This window comes from Globicephala melas, chromosome 1 (genome assembly GCF_963455315.2).
Source record: "Globicephala melas chromosome 1, mGloMel1.2, whole genome shotgun sequence".
Classification (NCBI taxonomy): domain Eukaryota; kingdom Metazoa; phylum Chordata; class Mammalia; order Artiodactyla; family Delphinidae; genus Globicephala; species Globicephala melas.
In genome coordinates, this window is record NC_083314.1 from 133,642,406 (window position 1) to 133,664,026 (window position 21,621).

The 21,621-nt window shown below is 44.4% G+C and overlaps 1 protein-coding gene across 1 annotated transcript in view; it reads right to left on the reverse strand.

Annotated features, from left to right (window-relative positions):
* Positions 1-3,693: 3,693 nt before the first annotated feature.
* Positions 3,694-21,621, reverse strand: part of PGM1 (phosphoglucomutase 1) — a 59,750-nt gene continuing 41,822 nt past the window's right edge. Inside the window, exons 8-11 of the mRNA XM_030865829.3 lie at positions 14,534-14,669; positions 11,091-11,274; positions 8,514-8,648; positions 3,694-6,153 (exon numbers count right to left, since the gene is read on the reverse strand). Of these exons, the coding sequence (XP_030721689.2) occupies positions 6,064-6,153; positions 8,514-8,648; positions 11,091-11,274; positions 14,534-14,669 (545 nt within the window). The 3' untranslated portion in view covers positions 3,694-6,063. The remainder of the gene's footprint in view (positions 6,154-8,513; positions 8,649-11,090; positions 11,275-14,533; positions 14,670-21,621) is intronic.

Consider the following 21,621-nt stretch of genomic DNA (forward strand, 5'->3'; position numbering starts at 1 on the left):
AGGGCTCAGACGTCGTGGAGCAGAGACAAGCTATCTCCTCTGTGTCTGCCTTCCTGACCCACAGAATCTGTGAGCATAAAAATATCATGCAAAAGTTTAACACCACTAGATTTGGGGTGCTTTGTTACACAGCAATGGTAAACCAGAAGAAGCATCCCAAACACCGAGGGTGGGTGCTGGTGGCGGGTCTGCTTTTTCCTTCATCTTGATTGTGAGAATCTGCACAGGACAGGAAAACTCTCAAAGTTTCCATTCCTTTATCTGGGATAATAATAGCCTTCCTATCACAGTACAAAAATGAAGTCAGAAACCAATAGAGACTGAGCTTTCATGAGACAGAGTGTTTATGAAACAACACCGTCATGAAGAGCAAATGATTGCTACTCTTGACTAGCCTTTCCGTCGACTGGAGAGTGGCACTCTGAATCACGAAAGACGTGCCTTCAGGAAAATAGTTATTATCCCACTTCCACAAATCCAACTTAATGGATCTAGGTAGAACTTTCACATTTGGTAAAAACCAAACCAAAGCCCTCAAAAATTCCCACATGACAAGCAGACATGAGACATACTCTTGCTGGCGGTGACCTCACTTCTCTTAGATAATGACACGCCAAGTTTGTGGGACTGCTTCTTGCCTCTGATAATAAGAATGAAGAAGAGCCTCTCAGCCTCCCAGAAGTACATGCTGTGTGCCCTTCCAGTGCGAGGCCCAGGGCCAGCCTGCCCACCTAGTCCCATCATGACTGCCCTTCTGAGAACCTGCTTGAGGTGGGGCTTTGGGGCTTGGGCCTGCCTTTGTTGAGTCTACTCCTTAAAGAAAAATAACTCCTTTTGGATTCAGGCTAAGTTGGTAGAACCCTCCTCCAGCTATACCCCCAATTAACTTTTGTAGCAATGGGAGATAAAATACTTTTTAACATGTAAATCTAGTTTTATTCAAAGTGACCATGATACATATCTCCCATCTCCTGCCAGCATCCCCCCTGCACCCCGACCCTCTGTCCTGGGTGCTTCTCCCCTTCAGCCTCTAAAGCTTTAGGAAAGAGTTCTTGGCTAGACAGTCACTAGCTGCAAAAGTTGGTCAACTCACTGGTCACCTGTAAAATGAAGCTAATCATACCTCACAGGTTGGGGAGGTCACGGCATAAGGAAACACTCTGCCATGCAACAAACATTTCATTCACTCTTTTTTTTTTTTTAACATCTTTATTGGAGTATAATTGCTTTACAATGGTGTGTTAGTTTCTGCTGTATAACAAAGTGAATCAGTTATACATATGTTCCCATATCTCTTCCCTCTTGCGTCTCCCTCCCTTCCACCCTCCCTATCCCACCCCTCCAGGTGGTCACAAACCACCAAGCTGATCTCCCTGTGCTTTGCGGCTGCTTCCCACTAGCTATCTATTTTACGTTTCGTAGTGTATATATGTCCATGCCACTCTCTCACTTTGTCACAGCTTACCCTTCCCCCTCCCCATATCCTCAAGTCCATTCTCTAATAGGTCTGTGTTTTTATTCCCGTCTTGCCCCTAGGTTCTTCATAACATTTTTTTTTCTTAGATTCCATATATATTTGTTAGCATACGGTATTTGTTTTTCTCTTTCTTACTTCACTCTGTATGACAGACTCTAGGTCCATCCACCTCACTACAAATAATGCAATTTCGTTTCCTTTTATGGCTGAGTAATATTCCATTGTATATATGTGCCACATCTTCTTTATCCATTCATCTGTCGATGGACACTTAGGTTGCTTCCATGTCCTGGCTATTGTAAATAGAGCTGCCATGAACATTGTGGTACATGCCTCTTTTTGAATTATGGTTTTCTCAGGGTATATGCCCAGTAGTGGGATTGCTAGGTCATATGGTAGTTCTATTTTTAGTTTTTTAACAAACCTCCATACTGTTCTCCATAGTAGCTGTATCAATTTACATTCCCACCAACAGTGCAGGAGTGTTCCCTTTTCTCCACACCCTCTCCAGCATTTATTGTTTGTAGATTTGATGGCCATTCTGACCGGTGTGAGATGCACTCTTTAAAAAAAACGTTTATTGAACTTTTATGATGTGGCAGGCATGGGGCTAGACCCTGGGTAAACATTGGTGAAAAAAGCAGCCCCTGCCTTCTGGGAGTTCCAGGGCAGTAGGAGAAATGGAAAATAAACAGGTAGAGTGCAATAAGTGCTGTGAAGAGGATGCTGCTACGGGAACACTAGAAAAAGCTCCCAAGCCAGAGATTGGAAGCTCAGAAGCTTCTGAGGCCTGAGGAAGGAGTAGGAGTTGGGGAATATGGGGGAGGGTGGGGCGGAGGAGAAGGGTGATGCAAGCAGGTCCGAAGGCCTGGAGACAAGGGAGCACGGTATTTCCAGAGAACTGCAGGTGGGTTCACGTGGCTGAAGCATCCAACATAAAGCAGAAGGTAGAAGCGGAGCCGGGGGTGGGATGGGAAGCGGCAGGCAAGTTTGCATGGGTCTTGTAGGCTACATAAGGCATTGGAGAAAGAGCACTTGAAGGAGTCAGCGTTGGAAAGAGCACTTAGCCAGTGATGAGAATAGCGGATGAGAGGGGACAAGAATGAAGGCCAGGGGCCGTGAGGAGGCCTCTGCTGTAACCCAGGTGGGATGCAATGATTCTGTGCATGAGCTGCTACTCATTTCCAACTCCTTTTGCTGGGGGTTCAGAACATAGAAAGATGAAGGGTGTGTCTTTTACATATTATGTTTTCTGGAAGATTCTAACACAGTAAGGCCACGTTCTGTCCGATGAGTAAACAGGAAATGCAGTTGAAGCAGTGTGGGATGAGCTCTGAGGCAGAAGGGGCAGAAGGACCCAGGCCCCAGAGCTGGCCTCCCGGGCACTGCAGTGAGCTCGGCCTTTGCTGTCATCCTCCATGAGGCAGGGCCCACCCCCTGGAAGCCCCGCCATTCCCTGGGCCTGAGGAACATCCCTGAACAGGAACCTCCTTCTCTGAAATCAGAGCTGAATGTCAAGAGGGAGGGGAAAAGTTGAAATTTCAGAGTTGGGGCCCAGAGAGTTGAAACCCAATTATCTCGCTGTAGTCCTCACCACACTCTAAAGAAAACAGGCCTGACTCACGGACCACATCAATCCTGGGAGGCAGGGAAGCTTGGCTGTGCGCTGCTGGCCGGCGTCTCAGGGTTCCGTCTCCCTGCACGCCTGGGGGCACGTGTTGGGGTGTCTCTCTAGAGGCCACAGAGGGAGGAAGGGCAGCCCATACCCTAGCCCATCCCACTGTCCACGGCCCCAGACACCTCCCTCTTCCTCCTTTGAGCTAACAGCTCCCAAACCTATAGCCAAGTGGATCAGGGAAAGCAGCTCAGTTACGATCAGGTTTGAGGAGGAAATTCTTGAAGCCGCTCCAGGGGCCATAGACCCAGAACTGTGTGCAGCTGATTCAACAGATGGGGGGTGCAGCAAAGGGTCATGGAAAATGAGCGAGATTCAGGGTCAAAATTCCACTTCTACCACATGGTAGCTGAAAACCCGGGGCAAATTACTTAAGCTTCTGTTGAGTTTCAGTTGCCTCAGCTCTAAAACGGGCACAAGAATGTCTTGCTTGGAGGGTTACTGGAAACCATCTTCTGAAACAGAAGAGGTGCTTGGAAAATTTGGATTCTAACAGCATGTGTTGCCTATACAACTCCTAAGGCACTTATCTTACACAGCCTTTCTTTCTTTTTTTTTTTTTTATTGAAGTATAGTTGATTTACAGTGCTCTGCCAATCTCTGCTGTGCAGCAAAGTGTCTCAGATATACACATCTATATATTCTTTTTTTTAATATTCTTTTCCATTATGGTTTATCCCAGGGTATTGAATATAGTTCCCTGTGCTATACAGTAGGACCTTGTTGTTTAGCCATTCTAAATGTAATAGTTTGCATCTACCAACCCCAAGCTCCCAGTCCATCCCTCTCCCTCCCCCGCTCCTCCTTGGCAACCACAAGTCTGTTCTCTATGTCTATGAGTCCTACACAGCCTTCTATTTGTGTGGGACTCCATTCCTCTAGCTAGTCTCACAGGCAGCTGGAGGGCAGCAACTGTGTGTTTCACACCCTTGCCTTCCCAAGGCATCTCACACTTAAGGTGGTCAATACGTGTTTCCTGGCTGACTATACACCCAGGTATCCATATCCCCAGGGTAGGGGTTGGACAACAATGCCAAAATTAATAGAGTTTCTGGCACCCAAGGCATCACCCTTTAATCACCAAAATACAGGGGCATTTGCACGCCTTTCTTCCACCTGTTAGAAGTAGTTGAGAAGTAGCCAGTTAGTACTAGAGGCAATACAAAGCATTGGTAAACCATGGAGGACTAGGGCTGCCCCGCCGGGGTACATGCCACCACCCTCCCGTGGTGCGAGCTTGGATGATGAGCTGAACCTCATCTCTAAAGCGGGGATATTCAGAGTACTTACCTCATAGTTATTGGGAGCATTTACAGAGTATATGGAAAGCACTCAGCACAGCGCCTGGCATAGGATTAATGTTCAGCAAGTATTCATCTTCACCTCATCATTGTCAAAGCTCAGTTTGGTTTGCTGGGCTGGACTCCCCGGTTAAATGGCAACACTGGAAATCTCACCCCAGATAAAGACCCTGCCACCTGGAATGGGGATTCTACCCTGGGTCGGGGAGGGGTGCAGAGCTGGGCTGTCTCTCTGGAACAGTCCACACGGCAGGTGACTACGGGAAGTGCCTTCCAAACCATAAAATGCATTTCAAATATTTGTTTTATAGTTTTTGTTTTTCTGATTCTTTAAAATCTAGAAACAATATTGTAAACATAATCCTAGTTCCCATTTATCTGATAACCTACCATGAATGAGATACTGTGCCCATGGCTTTTCACAGACTTACTTGCTTTATATTCTCAATGACCCTACAAAGTTAGAACTATTTTTCAAGCCCATTTTAAAGATAAGGAGAATGACATTCCAAGATCACTCAAGGTCTCAAGTGGTATTCAAACTCAGGTCTGTTGGCTCCCAGGACTATGCTTTTAACTACTAAGTTACACTCGTGGGCTGAATATAGTCTAAGATGAATAAGATGCCAACGGGCTCAAGATTTCCAGCCAAATGCCAGAAATCCTGCTCTCAGATTCCGAGAGTTCTGTTTCTGTCCCCTCAACAGGCAGGGTGGCATCTCAGCACCACAAGGCACAAGACGGTGCTTTGCTATTTCAGATCTCCTGAAAACTATCTTCCTTTTCCTTGTTCCAAGTTAACCGTGTCGAGGTTAATTTATCCACCTCAGAAGGAGCCAGGGCCCAGCTGACCCTGCTAAGATTTGAAATTATAGTTCTTGAGTCAAATTTTAAACCAAGCACAGAGAACATTTTTTTTTCTAGCTAGGACATCCAAACAAAATACAATACCACCCACCCCCTCTAAAAAAATCTGGTTTCTTTCTGAAATCAAAAGAGCGTTTTGTAGGAAAGAAAAAAGACAGATAGAAATAGTAGCTTATTTTGCTTTAATATCCCAAAATATTTGTGTGAATGGGACTACGCTGCAGAACAAGGCAGAACTCTGTAGACAAGCACGTCTCACTCTGAGGAAAGAACTGATTGGAGAGAAGGCACCAGAAACTGCATTTTGCTGGATTATATGTAAACAGTAAATGGGGGGAAAGGCTCACAAAGGAGAAAGGAACTTGCACTGTCATTTCACAGGTGGATCCTAAGGATGGAAATTAGCCTCATGAGCTGATGCTCAACCTCCATCTTCCACTGTAGTGTAAACAGGACCTGGTGCTAAGGAGACAAACACCCACACACCAGTGGTGCACGAGGACACAAAAAGGAACTGACGGTAGTATAAGCCCATGGGTCCCTTTTATTCTCTTTCCCGCATGGCTCCTACGGGCATATCAATGGGCAATGCCTTGGAATTGTACCATTTGTCAATGACTGGTTAGTGGAAAAACCGAATCCTAAAAAGCCTGGGTGAATACACTTTGTTTCTGTTCATGCTCTTCAATCAGATGACTCGGAGGGCCTGGGGTGGAGGGATGTACCGCATCTGGCCCGTCTTCTTAGGTGATAACAGTGGGTGCAGTGCGTCCTGTCCTTTCCTGGAGATGGGACAACTTCAGGGCAATAGAAATAAGGGGGGCCAACATGACCTGAGGGAGACACAAAGAGAAAAACCTTTGCCAACCCTTTCTCTAGACACGGATCCATAGCTCCAGCCCTGAGTAGGCCTCGAGCTCCAGACCCATGTCTGACTGCTACTCCGATAACCCAAAGGCTCCTCAAACTCTGTAAGTCTAAAAACAAAGACACGTTCTTTCTTCACAAAAAAACCCAGTGCCAGCATTCCCTATTTCAGTCAATGATCTATTACATAAAGCAAATGAATGACTAGGAGTCATTCTTGATACCTTCCTCCCTCATATTCCTGTTGTCCAACCCACCAGCAGCCTAAGTGACTTATCTTCTACCTCTCTCCCATTGTCACCCAGTTCTCTCCATCCCAGTGCCACAGCTCTCGCTAAACCAAGTCCTCCCTCTTACCTGGAACAACTGTGCTTCCACGTCCGCTTCTGCATCCTCCTATTTGTTTCCCACACTCTACCCAAAGAACTCTTTTCAAAATACACCACCCTCCCATCTACCTCTCACTTAAGGGAAAAAAAGAATTCTGCTGTTGCTTGAATAAATAAATATTTTAATATTAAAAAAAGAAAACTATGTATCTAGTTGAACTGCCCATTTTATAGATGAGGAAACTGATACCCAAAGAAGTGAAGTGATTTAGCCAAGTGATTCAAGGGCAGAGCCAAGAGTAGTACATTTTCTATTGACCACTGTTGCTTTCCCTCGTCTAAATCTCTACCAACTCATTACACCTGGAAGAAAGTTGGAGAACCACTGCACGCACTGACATACCACTTGCCATCCCCCTTGGGGCTCCAACAGTCCCAATGAAGTGCTGAGGCTGAGGCCCAGGGGAAAGGCACGTCCCCAGATAGAATGGTGGTACACCTGGGCAGGTGGGCACCTTGCATCCTTCAGGGCCCTCCCACTTCCTGAGGACTATGGTTCAGACGAAACAACTCTCACTCATTCTTTGTATTTACCATGTGTCAGGTATTAAGACAGAGAAACACAACTTCCTTCCTCTTTTGCTCTTGTGCTATTATTCTGTGGATCTACAATGTGGACACCATCGCCTTTGATTTTAGTTTTAGAGATGTCTCAACACCACAGCAATCTGGCGATAACTGGAGCTAATGCCTGGCCACTGGAAAAACTGTAAACTTGAAGCACCCTTTCATTTCTCTCTTTTTGTAATAAAAACAGTTGTAAGAGCCACTTTTCCTCAAAAGCTAGTTCCATATGTCAGGCAGTGTTCAGAATTTTGCCTTCATTATCTCCTTAAATCCCTGTAACAACTCTGTGAGGTAAGTAGCGTTCTGCCATTTTACAGACAAAGAAACCAAAGCTCAGAACATTGAAAAGACTTACCCAGGGACACACAGTTATAAAGGAACTGAATTTAAAACAAGATCTAACTCCAAAATGGGTTAGAGAGATCAAAATCACTATGCCAGGGGTTTCCAAATGAGTTTCACAGGATTCTAATTAGGTGTCAGAAGGAAAAAGGCTTTGTGGGAGAATAGACATGGCGAACTGGCCTATGTACTGCAAGTCTGCTCCGAGCTTGAAGGCGAGGTGTGTGTTGTGAGCTGCTAAGACGGGGCTAACGTACCCCAGCACTTCCTAAACTGGTTTTGGCTCTGGAGCTCTGGTTGGGGAGCAGTTTCCAAAACAAGGAACACCCGTGGGGAAACTCTCCCCTGTGCGTCCCTGCTTCCCCATTTGGGTGGTTGTCCTCCAAGTTCTCTGTTCCACCTCTGGTTCCTAGGGCCCCTCCTCACTCTAACATACCTCTGGAGACACTCTGGGTGGGGCTGGGACCCCAAAATACAGGTTGCAAGTCCGAAGACTCTCCCATAAAGACCTTTCTTTCTGGGCCACGAAACAGTCTCTCCCTGCCTACCCCCTAGCCCTGACCAAATCTAGAGCCAGTGTATGTTCTGCCAGGGCAGGTGATGAGACCAAGGAAAGTGGCAAATAATCAGTGACAGACCAGAATACCAGATCAGGGGCTGATCTGAAAGATTAGTTCTCTTGAATCTGCCACTTAACCAGGCGTGTGAACCTATTAACTATTATTTAACCTTTCTGAGCCTCCGTTTCCTTATCTGTAGAAGGGGTATTAATAGATAAGAATAACAGATTTGAGAATGAAATGAGTATATCCACTTGGGTAATGGGTTTAGAACAGAGCTTGGTGAATAGAAAATGCTCAGATAATTATTAGCTATTATTGCTTTCTGATGCACTGAAGAAGACGTGGAGGAAAGTGAGCCCACCTGTCTGATCATTTGAGAAACGGGTTGTGATGACAGGCGCAATGGAGCCACTACCCGTCCCTCCAACAGAAAGAACTAGCCGGGGCGCAGGGCCTGGGCATTACCTGGGGGTCCTGGTAGATCTTGGCGATGTCCTTCTCATAGCTGTCGACGTACAGTCGAACGGTGGCGCCTGCACTCCCGGTGCCGCTCAGTCGAAAGATGATGCGAGAACCGTCTGCAAAAATGAGCCGCAAGCCCTGGGAAAGGTAACAGAGTTTCTTTTTTCCTCACATGCTGGAAGAAAGATTGAAGGCTGACAAATTATGAGGGGTCTATTTGGAGATCTAATTTCATCCGTACTTGATCAGTTGGAGGATTAGATCCTTGAGAAACGGCCACAGTTGAGCCCCGTGAGTCTGCCCTCGGTCAGCCTGTCACTGCATCCAGCCAATGGGGGTTGGGCTCATGGGGGAGAAACATCCCCAGGGTCAGGCGGGAGACAGGATCCTGGGGAGGCTGGCTGACACAAGCCCTGCCCTCTCCATCCCGCTTCCCTGTGATTTATGGACTAACCATTCCAGTTTGAAGCCTAATAAATAAGTTAATAAATAAATAAGCTGCTAGGTACGGAAATCCGATTTCCAAATCAGGAGGGAAACACGGACAGAATGGGCTGAAACCAGAGCAGAGGAGGTTTCAGGTGAAACAGAGGAAAAACTCTTTGCAAAACACTGATGGAGAGCCTCAGAGTAGAACAGGGGGCCATGTGCCCCAAATGGCAGAGGCCAGCTATTCCGACCTATTGAGCCAGATCCAGTGGTCAGTCTCCACCAGTGCCTGATGACTCAGAGCAGGGCCCATGTGGGTGCAATGCCAAGCCCCGCCCCTCTATCTCCTGCCCTCCCCCTTCCCTCTCTGGCCGCATCTCTTGTCCTCAATAATCTTGATTCAGGGAAAAAAGGCTGGGGACTCTTGAGGTAAGAAGGCTGAGCAAGACAGTTATCTGAAGACCCTTCAGTCTTGATGAGGCTGTCAATTCTTCCATAAAAAGAACTTTGCCTAAAGCTGATGGCCTACCAAAAGGAAAGGTACTACCTCTCATCTACTATTTGTCACCAGACCCAACCCAGGGTTTAATCATGCCACTCAGCACTGAAGACAGCGGATGAAATACACAGAGTACATTCCCACTTAGTCAACATGGGGAGGATACAGTTAATACCCGTTTACCATTTCCTGCTCTCTAGACACATACCAGGGTTGGCCTCCGTCTCCCACAACTTTCAACTTGAAGCCTCTTAAATTTTTTTCACTTGACTGCAGATGCTATATCTACTTCAGAAGATTTTCCCCCCTCCCCGGTCTTCCATCTAAATGCTCAGACTTTCTGATTATAAAACGTGGAGCTGCTGACTTCCTCCTCTGAGCACAGAGCACAGGGCCCGTCCCATGCATACCTCAGCATCCCGCCTCTCTCCTGGTACATGCCGGATGCGGCGCAGAGTCGGGGTTTACTTTGCCTAAGGGTCTGTTCTCTCTCTGAAGCCTCACCACAAAATCTTCTGCTCTGCTCTGCGCCCCCCGGACCCCACCCTCCGCTTTCCTACACCCACCCTCTCCTCAATCCCAGGCCTCTCTTTTTCTAATTATCTCAGACATCATTTACGATCATCCATACTAGACCCAAAGTTCTCACAGATGGTGAAAAAGCATAAGGAAGAAAAGCCACGGGGCCAGAATTTTGACAAAGGGAGACTCCAGGCACTGAGGGTCACTGTGGCCATGCTCCATCCACTCGTCCACTACCTGCTCTCCAGAGAGAGACTTTAAATAAGTCCTGCAGCCCAATTCCTTCAAAGCTTGCTGGATGCCTTGAGAAGGACCCAGCCAAAAATCTGGGTCTGGATCAGAAAAAAAGCTAACTGGACAGCTATAGCATAATATTACCTCCCTCTTTATTATCTTTGTTTCTAAGTTATGAGTCCATTCTGTGACAACAACAACAGAACCAGAGGAGAGAGGAGCCTGAGCCCGGGTGTTAGTGAGAAGGGCTGACCCAGCCTGCACCCTGGGCGCCTGGTGCCCAGTGAGGGAAACGCTAACAGTTCTGTACATATCCAGACACGGTCCAGGGTCTCAACTGTGATGTCCTCCTACGCGCTGCTGTGTTAGGGTCAGCTGCGAGTCACGTGCTACAGGTAATAACAGTGAATGTTTCTAAGTCTGTAAATGGCTTGTCTGTTTTTTTCTTCTTTTTTAGAAATCAGAACATATCACAGAAATGTCTATGAAGAGGCTACTCTCATGCCACGCCGGCATCTGCTACAAGCTCTTGAGAGAGAAGAAGCAGGTTGAGGTCTAAGGCAGCAGTTCTCCATCTTTTTAAGATTCTAGGGCTCTTTTCTGCACACACTCACAACATGACCTCTTGCATAGAATCCTGGAGAATGTAAAAAGTCTTTCTGGAGCCTACACTAAGAATCCCAGAATGAGGGCATAGGGGTGTGCGTAGAATCAGGGCAAAAACCATGTTCCCTACAAGTACCTGTGCAAATCATGTGTGACTCAGCAGAAAGCCACTTGAGAAAACAGGGCAGCAAAGGACAAATGACCAAGAAGCCTTTTTCTTTTTTCTCTTGAGATTTCAGAGATGAAGCTCCGAGGCTTCTCTCCCACATCGCACATACGTCCGTTCCTACCTGATTTCTTGAAACACTTCCATCCACCGGATCATTGTATTCAAAGTTATCAATTTTCACCACAGTGTAAACTTTATCTCCCACTGGGAACTGTTTCCCCACGAAGGAGCGATCAGAGATCAGGGCCTCCAAGTCCTTCATCATTTTGTTTGCGCCCTCGGCTTCCACCTCCTCGTAATCATACCTGGAAGAAATCACAAAGTTGAGGCCTGGGGGCTGACTTCAGATCACACCAACTTATTTCACCACTTTCTACAGCCTTTGTTTGGCCCTCCCCCAAACCATCTAACTTCAGAAGAAGCTGGCAAAAATATGAGCGTGTCATTCTCTGGGGATGGAGCAGACGAGGGATGAAAAGAAGGGTTTGGAGGGTTTCAGGAAAGGGTTAGGAGCTTCTGAATAAGCAGAAAACTCCCATCTTGGCTCTTCTACAGAATAAAGCTCTTAGAAGCTTCAAAGGCTTTTGAGAGAGATTATCTAACATTTAATCACCACATCCTGAGGATGTAGAAACAAAAGCAACGTTATCTGCATAAATGCACACGTGACTCAGGCACTGCTCTTCCAAACTGCTGGAGCTTCTATGGGATAAATGCCGGGAAGGCTCCCAGTCTGGGACCTGCCTGAGGCTGCTGAGATTTTGGATAAGGAGAGTTCCAGTCTCCACAGGAGCTTCCTCAAGTAAGGCCAATTCTTTTTTTTTTTTTCCCCGGTACGCGGGCCTCTCACTACTGCGGCCCCTCCTGTTGCGTTGCAACAGGCTCCAGATGCGCAGCCCCAGCGGCCATGGCCCACGGGCGCAGCCGCTCCGCGGCATGCAGGATCCTCCCGGACCGGGGCACGAACCCGCGTCCCCTGCATCGGCAGGTGGACTCCCAACCACTGCACCACCAGGGAAGCCCAAGGCCAATTCTTCATTGACCAAATGAAGGAGCCAAGCCCTAACTCTTTTTTTTTTTTAAGCCCTAACTCTTTACACCTGAAATGCCTCCCTCCTCTCAGTGAGAGTGGATTCCCGTCCACAGCATTCACCCTGACAGAGGAGGCCTGGTGTGGATGCAAAAGGGCCAAGAAAAAAAAGTACATCACAAATGAAATTCTATGACTGTTACTTTTCCTCCAAGAATTGTTCTTGGCTTCTTTCTTATGAGGTTAAAGACTCTTACAGGTGGCTTTTCTTGTCCTAGTGGCACACACCCTCTTGAGAGCTTTCTTTTTTCGAGGCTCAAGATAGCAGAGTCTATATTTATTTGCAATAGTGAAACAAATATGATATGCGCAAGCAGACACCTCTGAGACATGAGAAATACCAGGGAATTAAGGCCAACTATTCTGGCTCCAGGATTCCATGAATCAAGGACAGCAGTCCCCTTAATCCTGAAGTCAGCTCTTTCCCCCAGTTAAAATGATAAACAGCAAAAAATTACAACCAGGTGTTTGTGCTTTACATCTGTGACCTTTGGGTGTTTGAGGGAAATGTTCTATAAATCCTAGGCACAGAAGGGTATAATGGAAAGAATCTGGGCTTTGGAATCAGAATGAGCTATGAACCCAGCCTTTATTGGTTACTAACTGTGCAACTATGGGAAAGCTGCTTCATGTCTTAGAACCTCAGTTGCCTTATCAATAACTGTTTTCGAAGCTGATGTGAAACAATGCATGCAAAAAGCACTTTTGTTAAATAAATGGAGGGTATAATGGAGTCTTAACTAACCATAAATTCAGTTTCTGAGGACTTTATTTGTAATACTTGGTGAGCAGTTATTTGAAATGAATAAAAATGTGTTAAGATAGTTTTTAGATGGAGACTCCTAATTGATTCAAGAGTGACCCTCTCTGAACAAACCCTCCTAACCTTATTCCATTCTGGTTACTTTTCATTTGTTAACTCATTCATTTATCTATTCAAAGCACATTTACACAATGTCACTATGAATTAGTGTCTGGTGATACCATGGATTACAAAAACAGATATGGTCCTGCCTTCATGATCCTTTAGGCTCTAGAGAGTTCATGACTGCTGTTCTAAATTACCAGATTTTTCTGGTTCTTAGAAAGTAGAGATTCTTGCATTGGTTACCAGGGCTACTGTGTGGTACCATGTGGCAGTTACTACTTATACCTTCCACAAAAAATAACCTGAGGGAGAAAGATAGCAATATACTTGTCCAAAGTCAAAAAAAGGATTCTGATTAAGGAGGCCAAGTTCCTGAAGGCTGAATTCTTTTCCTGACTATCCAAAGATCATGGACCATTAAATCTGTGACATATTTTAAAAATTCTCTAGTCTAACTCACCTATTTTATAGAGAAGGCAACTGAGGCTCAGAGAAATAATACCTTTGTATTTCTTACATAAATAATTTATTTAATATGCTTTTCCTCATATTTATTTTCCATAATTAGAATAGTGAGGTTCAGGAAAAAAATTATTAGATTTTTACACTTACTGTGGGAAAGGCAAATTGAAATTAGTGAAAAGTACAACTGGAAAAAAATGTTAATGCTTCTTAAAAATAGAAGTACAGGGCTTCCCTGGTGGCGCAGTGGTTGAGAGTCCGCCTGCCGATGCAGGGGACACGGGTTCGTGCCCCGGTCCGGGAAGATCCCACATGCCGCGGAGCGGCTGGGCCTGTGAGCCATGGCCACAGGGCCTGTGCGTCCGGAGCCTGTGCTCCACAACGGGAGAAGCCACAACAGTGAGAGGCCAGCGTACCGCAAAAAAACAAAAACCAAAAACCAAAAAACATAGAAGTATGTATGGTAAAGAAGACTTACTAACTAGTCTAAGTATTTTGTCCACTGATGAATCCCCAGTGCTTGGCAGAAAGTAGGTACACAGTCAATATATATTGAATCAATGAATGAAGTATTGATAACTACACAGCCTTTGGGGACCTATTTTAATGAGTCAGAAAAGTTGATTTAGACTAAGTATAATTGTTTCCATAATTCCAGAAAAAGTTTCCATACTTTCAGTGTCCCAGAGTTTATAGAACACTTTCAGACTCATATTTCATTTAATCCACTCAATAGCTAGACTGTTATTTCCATTTCTACAAATGAGAAAACTGAGTACAGAAAGAGGTTAAATGACTTCCCAATCTACTAGGGGGCAGAAATAAAATTCTAATCCGTTCTTCTGAATCCAAATCCAATGTTATTATCATGTCCACCTGATAGGTACATTTAAAAGGCTGACAAAACATTCATTCTTTTGAATATGTTAACTAAAAGTTTTAAGCCTCGTTCTTTACGACTAACATAAAAGTTGACTTCATCTCGACCCTGACTGAATTATATTAAAAATCCTCAATTGATAGAGGCTGAAGGAACTGAGGTTTTATTATCACTTAAGACAGGGAGTAAAAAATTTGTACACATGAGAATTCTCTCTATCCACTTCCCCATGCTACCTCTGTACCCAGCCAGGCTGTGGCTTACCTGGTGAAGAAATTCCGGCCATACTTTTGCCAGTGATCTTTGAGGATGTCCTCCACACTCTGTTTGCGGGTGGCTAGGATGGAGAGCCAAGCAAGGACAGCCCAGAGTCCGTCTTTCTCACGGATGTGGTCAGAACCTGGTCGGGGGACAGCATGCGGCTGTGAGAAACGTGATTTCTCCAAAATATTTGGGAATAAACTCCTCAACAGTATATGACCCAACCAAAAAAGTCATAAAACTTTACTGAGGAACTTGAATACATGGAAGAAACCACGTATTGAATAAAGCCACATACTATTGAAAAGAAGGTGATGCTTCCCAAAGTAATTTTAGAAATTTAAGGCAAATGCCAATAAAAATGTCAGCAGGGGCTTCCCTGGTGGCGCAGTGGTTGAGCGTCCGCCTGCCGATGCAGGGGACGCGGGTTCGTGCCCCGGTCCGGGAGGATCCCACATGCCGCGGAGCGGCTGGGCCCGTGAGCCATGGCCGCTGAGCCTGCGCGTCCGGAGCCTGTGCTCCGCAACGGGAGAGGCCACAGCGGTGAGAGGCCCGCGTACCGAAAAAAAAAAAAAAAAAAAAATGTCAGCAGAATAATTTGGTGGAACTTGATGTATCAATTATGAAGTATGAATGTGAGTGGAAAAAACAAAAGAACATGATCACTGTGAATTTTTAATAACTAAAATAGTCTGGTAGCTTAACGGAACAAAAGAGAGCACCCAGAAATAGACCCAAACACATATGAGACTTGAATAAATGATAAAGGTGTCACTTTAAGGCTGTAGGAAAGAATGGATTACTTTTTTTTTTTTTTTTTTTTTTTGCAGTACGTGGGCCTCTCACTGTTGTGGCCTCTCCCGTTGTGGAACACAGGCTCCGGACGCGCAGGCTCAGCGGCCATGGCTCACGGGCCCAGCTGCTCCGCGGCACGTGGGATCTTCCCGGACCGGGTCACGAACCCGTGTCCCCTGAATCGGCAGGCGGACTCTCAACCACTGCGCCACCAGGGAAGCCCCTGGATTACTTTTTAAGTAGTATTTGTCTAACTAGCTAAACAGTTGGGAAAAAATCCGGTTTTTTCCCTATAAAACACCATACAAAAAGAATTCCAGATGAATTATACATTCAAATATAAAAACTGAAAACCTTTAAATATTAGAAGATATATATATATTTTTTAAATCTTAGAGATGGCAAATACATATAAATTCAGAATTCATAAAGAAAAAAATCTATGTATTTTTCTACTTAAAAATTAGCATTTCTATCAGCAAAACTACTATAGATAAAATTAAAAGGCTAGGGCTTCCCTGGTGGTGCAGTGGTTGGGGGTCCGCCTGCCGATGCAGGGGACGCGGGCTCGTGCCCCGGTCCGGGGGCATCCCGCGTGCCACGGAGCGGCTGCGCCCGTGAGCCGTGGCCGCTGGGCCTGCGCGTCCGGAGCCTGTGCTCCGCAACGGGAGAGGCCACAGCAGTGAGACACCCGCGTACCACAAAAAAAAAAAAAAAATTAAAAGACCATTGGTAAACTTAAAAAAAAAAAAATACACATTTGCAATATACAGTAGATATTTAAAACACTCAATATAGAAAAAGTTCTTATATATTAATAAGAAAAAAGTAAAATCTTGATAGAAAAACAGGCCAAGGATATAAATAGGCAATTCATCGAAGAATAAATATAGGTACCCAATTTACATAATAAAAAGCTGTATTTTTAAGAAGACAAATTAAAGTTAAAATCACAATAAGAAACTGCTGCTTGTTTGACAAATGGCCATAGATTTAAAAATGCGAACACCTAGCATCAGGGGAGGCATAAGGGAAATGGGATTCCAACATGCTGCTGCTGGGAGGGGTACAGTCCTTCCAGAGAGCAATTTGGCAAAAAGTATGAAAGGCTTAAAAATGGACCTACTTGTGGATCCTCCTGGATCCTCCTCCAATCCTAGGATATCTTTCTTTAACCAAAAGGGGTTTGGTTAAATAAACTCTGGCACATCTGTCTCCTGCTAAGGTCCTTGCTAAACTCTTTATCAAAAATAAGAAATTGGCTCCTTTGGATGTGCTTATATGCATGGAGATCCTTTCCCAAGAGCCTGATGGGGAACAGAACTCTCATTTTTTTGCCTTTAACTTCCTTATTCTAAAAAGAGCGGACGATATTGAGCTTTACTTTCTGATTTCTGAATAGGACTCGATACAATCCCTCCAATAATGTTTTGCATGTTATCATGCCTTGAACTTTTTTATGTACCTCTCTGTCCTTCTTGACTTCCCACTGGGTCTTATTCTCCTTACAACTGTGAGAGTATCTAGCACAATGCTGGCGATGAGGCATGAGGTAAGTTTGTTTCCTTCCTCTCTTCATCCTTTTTGACCCAGTTCAAATATCCTCTCCTATCTGAGACTAGCTCCCAGCTTCCCTGGACAGTGATGAGCTACTTGTTCTTCTCGTACAGCAACTGCTCAAAACATGTGGTGCGGCGCCATACTCCTTGAGCCTCGGCCATCTATTTATGAGCCTTTTACCCCACTGTCCATGTATGTCTTGGAGGCATCTCTTATATCTTTGTAACTTAGTCTGGTGGCTAGCATAGCACATGGAATATATTAAATAACTAATTGTGAAGGAGTTCATAAATGAATTAATCAATTAATATTCTACTCCAACATCTTCTCTTTCTCTTTTTGGTTCATAAAAATATACAACTTTTTCCCCCAAAAGAGTCCCTCTTCAGTAAGACACTACTTTTAGAAACAGCAGTTCTCAAAACCTGGATGCTGACAAACTAGAAATATCAGGCAATACTTTTAGCACTTTATATAACAAATTGAAGAAATGTTAACCTAATTTTATTAGCTATGGACTTTTATTTGCCTTTAGTGCTATTTCAAGGAACAGAAAGTTAGCTCTCTGGCTCCTACAGCTTTTGCAAATGATATGTTTTGGCAATAGTTTACCCTGAGCAGTAAGATCCTAGCAGCTTCCCCAGTATACTGAGAATTCATGACAGAAGTGAACAGCTTGGAATTATTCATCTGTGAACCCCTAGGTTTGGTTTTTTTTTCCTGCCCTTCCTTCCTTTTTCTTTTCTTTTTTCTTGGGGGTGGGGTGCAGAGAGGCGGAAGGGAGGTGGCTAGACTGAAAGCATAGGGGGCAGTGTTCGTTTGTGCTTTTCCTATTCTAAGTAATGAACTGGCTTTTTCCTTTATGTAGAAATGACAATAAAATCTAAAAATCTCACCCAACTCTGACCAAGTTACTTGGAGATAACTAAATCACACACCTAATATTATAAAGAAGTCATCTGCCTTGGATAATATAAATAAATATTCTATTCCATTTACACAATCCCCAGTCTCTTTGAAAATTCTCATTAATTTCACTAATCACCTTGGATGTATCAAAACTCTAGGTAACTCTGACTAATACTCAGGAAGTCTGGGTAAGTTTCATTTTCTTTAGGGTTCTAATGAATGATGACAAGTTAGTCGTGAAAAAAGGCAATGGTGTGTGTATGTGTTTCTCAAGCTACTGTTGTTTTTGCAGTTGTGGCAGTTGTTCAATGGAAAACGTTTTATGCTTAAGAGTCAGAAAACCTGAATCTGAAACTTACTTATAAGCTGCTTGAATTTGGACAAGTTACTTAACTTTTCCAAGCCTCAGTTTCTTCAACTGTAAAATGGGGATGATGCCCCCTTTCTCACACAATTTTAAGACTTTACTGCGATAGAGAGTGGAAATAGTTTATAAATTGTTAAGTACAATATAAATGCAAGATACCATTATTAATAAGGGAAAATAAAAAAACTTTTAGGGAAAATTAACATTTTCTACTACCTCATTAAGCTTTCAAAAATAACGTCCCTTGCAGCTCAATAACAAAAAAACAAACAACCCAATCCAAAAATGGGCAGAAGACCTAAATAGACATTTCTCCAAAGAAGATATACAGACTGCCAACAAACACATGAAAGAATGCTCAACATCATTAATCATTAGAGAAATGCAAATCAAAACTACAATGAGATATCATCTCACAACAGTCAGAATGGCCATCATCAAAAAATCTAGAAACAGTAAATGCTGGAGAGGGTGTGGAGAAAAGGGAACACTCTTGCACTGCTGGTGGGAATGTGAATTGGTATAGCCACTATGGAGAACAGTATGGCGGTTTCTTAAAAAAACTACAAATAGAACTACCATATGACCCAGCAATCCCACTACTGGGCATATACCCTGAGAAAACCATAATTCAAAAAGAGTCATGTACCAAAATGTTCATTGCAGCTCTATTTACAATAGCCCAGAGATGGAAACAACCTAAGTGTCCATCATTAGATGAATGGATAAAGAAGATGTGGCACATATATACAATGGAATATTACTCAGCCATAAAAAGAAACGAAATTGAGCTATTTGTAATGAGGTGGATGGACCTAGAGTCTGTCATACAGAGTGAAGTAAGTCAGAAAGAGAAAGACAAATACCATATACTAACACATATATATGGAATTTAAGAAAAAAAAGAAAAAAATGTCATGAAGAACCTGGGGGTAGGACGGGAATGGAGACGCGGACCTGCTGGGGAATGGACTTGGGGATATGGGGAGGGGGAAGGGTAAGCTGTGACAGGGCAGGAGGGTGGCATGGACATATATACACTACCAAGTGTGGAATGGATAGCTAGTGGGAAGCAGCCGCATAGCACAGGGAGATCAGCTCGGTGCTTTGTGACCACCTAGAGGGGTGGGATGGGGGTGGGGTGGGGGGGGAGGGAGACGCAAGAGGGAAGAGATATGGGAACATATGTATATGTATAACTGATTCACTCTGTTGTGAAGCAGAAACTGGCACACCATTGTAAAGCAATTATACTCCAATAAAATGTAAAAAAAAAAAGAATATAGAATCAGAGAAATCTGAATTAGGTAGAATAGAAATTTCAGAAGGTATGGTGCTTGATAAAAAAATAAAAATAAAATAAAATAAAAAAATAACGTCCCTTAACTCTACATAATGGGAAAGAAAATGGAATATAACCCAATATGTTCTTTTTTTCTGGGCAGTGTGATTACAGTGCTTTTCTCTTCTTCCTTATCTAATTTTTTCCAGTTATGAATGTGAATTACTGGTATCATTTTTTTAATTAAAAAAAAAAAAGCCAATCCCACTGAAGTGTAAGGAAAGGGAAAACTATCAGCAAGCACCACTGATCCCAGCTGACAGGAGTTTTGCCTCAGGTCTTTTCATACTTAGTCCAGGTCAGGGACCAACTAAGCCTATGGGGACTCTGCCCTTTCAGCATCTCCAAACACCTGTCACTTGACTTTGACTTAATCAGCACCTTGTGACATGTATAAACTGCTCAGTCAGGGCACACGCTGGTCTCAGCCAAGAAAAATGTCAACCTTTGTTCAGGGAGCCAAGAGCCAATAGTTTGGGGATTAGGTTTCATTTACCAGTACGAGCATCTCAGGAGTGCCCGGGCTCCTGCCTCTGCCAGGCCAAGGCCTGTGGATGGACCACGGCAGCAGAAAAAGAGCTCCACAGAGTTCTCTGAAAACCCTAGCATCCATCTGTCCGCCTCTGTCTCTCTGCCTCTCTCTCTTTCTCTGACCACCTCTATCTCTCCTTCAATCTCCTAAACATGCCTGGAAATGTCCACCCCACATATACCTATTAGCCTGGCCAACATCTCCTGCAACTACTTTCAACTTCCTCCTTATCTAGGATGCCTTACTTGTTACCCTCTGTCCTTACCCCTATTCTATCACACCCTGTCTGCTCTTACCCCAACCTACGCCAAGAATTGTATCCCCAGCTCATGCCTGGTGTGCAGTCAGCTCTCAATACAGGCTTGCCCAGAGAATGCCCAGACCTCAGCTGACTGGCTGGGAGGTCCAGCAGGCCTGCTCTGTCCACAGTGCTGTCCTCTTTGGCTTCCACTGCACAAATGACTTCCCTGTGAAAGGGCAGATAAGCTCCTCAGGAAGCCTTTTCCAGACCACGCCGGCCTTCAAGGGGGCTCCTCCTCAGCAACCCCCAAACTTTCCATTTATCAATCCATCCTGCACTGCTTCATGACTGTCCCTCGAACTTTGTTTCCTTTGGAGGAAATTGGTAAGCGCCTGACAGGCAGGAAACGTGTCTTAACCCAAACTCCATTTGATACTCAACAAATTTGAATCAGTGCCTACCATGTTCCAAGTATATGAGAAAATACTAAGATGAATAAGATACGTTCCCTGCCCTCACAGACGAGCACAGATGTACAGATGAGGGAGACAGACATGCAGGTAACAGTTTAACTGAGTTAGTTATAATTAGGGTATCAGCCTAGTTCTACTGGGGTGTTCTGCCTGGGAAATTTCCAGAGATGGGATGCTCTAACCTTCCTGCGGGGGCTTTACCTACAGGAAAATGTACTCAGTAGGTATGCAAATCAGGGCAGGCAGAGAAGTAGATAGGACATCTAATCCCCTACACCACAGAACCAGGTTAGGCGCCCTGACTATACAGTTCCCAGAGCATCCTGTACTTCAGTTTCTATCACTTTCTATTACACTTGTAAGAGCCTAGCCGGGGTCCGATTTCCTTCCCCAAATGTGGCCTCCACGGAGTCCTCCACAGGGAGGTTATGCTTAACCCTGTGTTCCCAGAACCTAATTCAGTATCTGGGTTACAGTCAAAGCTCAATAAACATTTGAGGAATGAGTTGATGAAAAGAAGTATAAATGTGAAGGACTTTTCATAAGAAATTAAAATTAAAAGAAATCTGCAAAGCATGAATGCTGTACTTCTTCAAGATATCACTCCTATATAATATATCATCACTAGGACCTTTTCAAGATGGGATGGGGGAAAAATATTGCTAACCTTTGGACCCAACCAGATCAGAATTTACTGGCATATTTCCACATGATACCAAGTTAATCCTCAACCTGGTTTCCTATCCCTCTTTCCCAGGACCCCCCACTTTTCCCAAGGAAGAGTTTAAAAAGCAGTGACATTCTATTCTAATCAGTGACTTCACTTTCTATTTCCTTCCCAGCTTCCCAAGAATTCAAGGTTTCCCTCCACC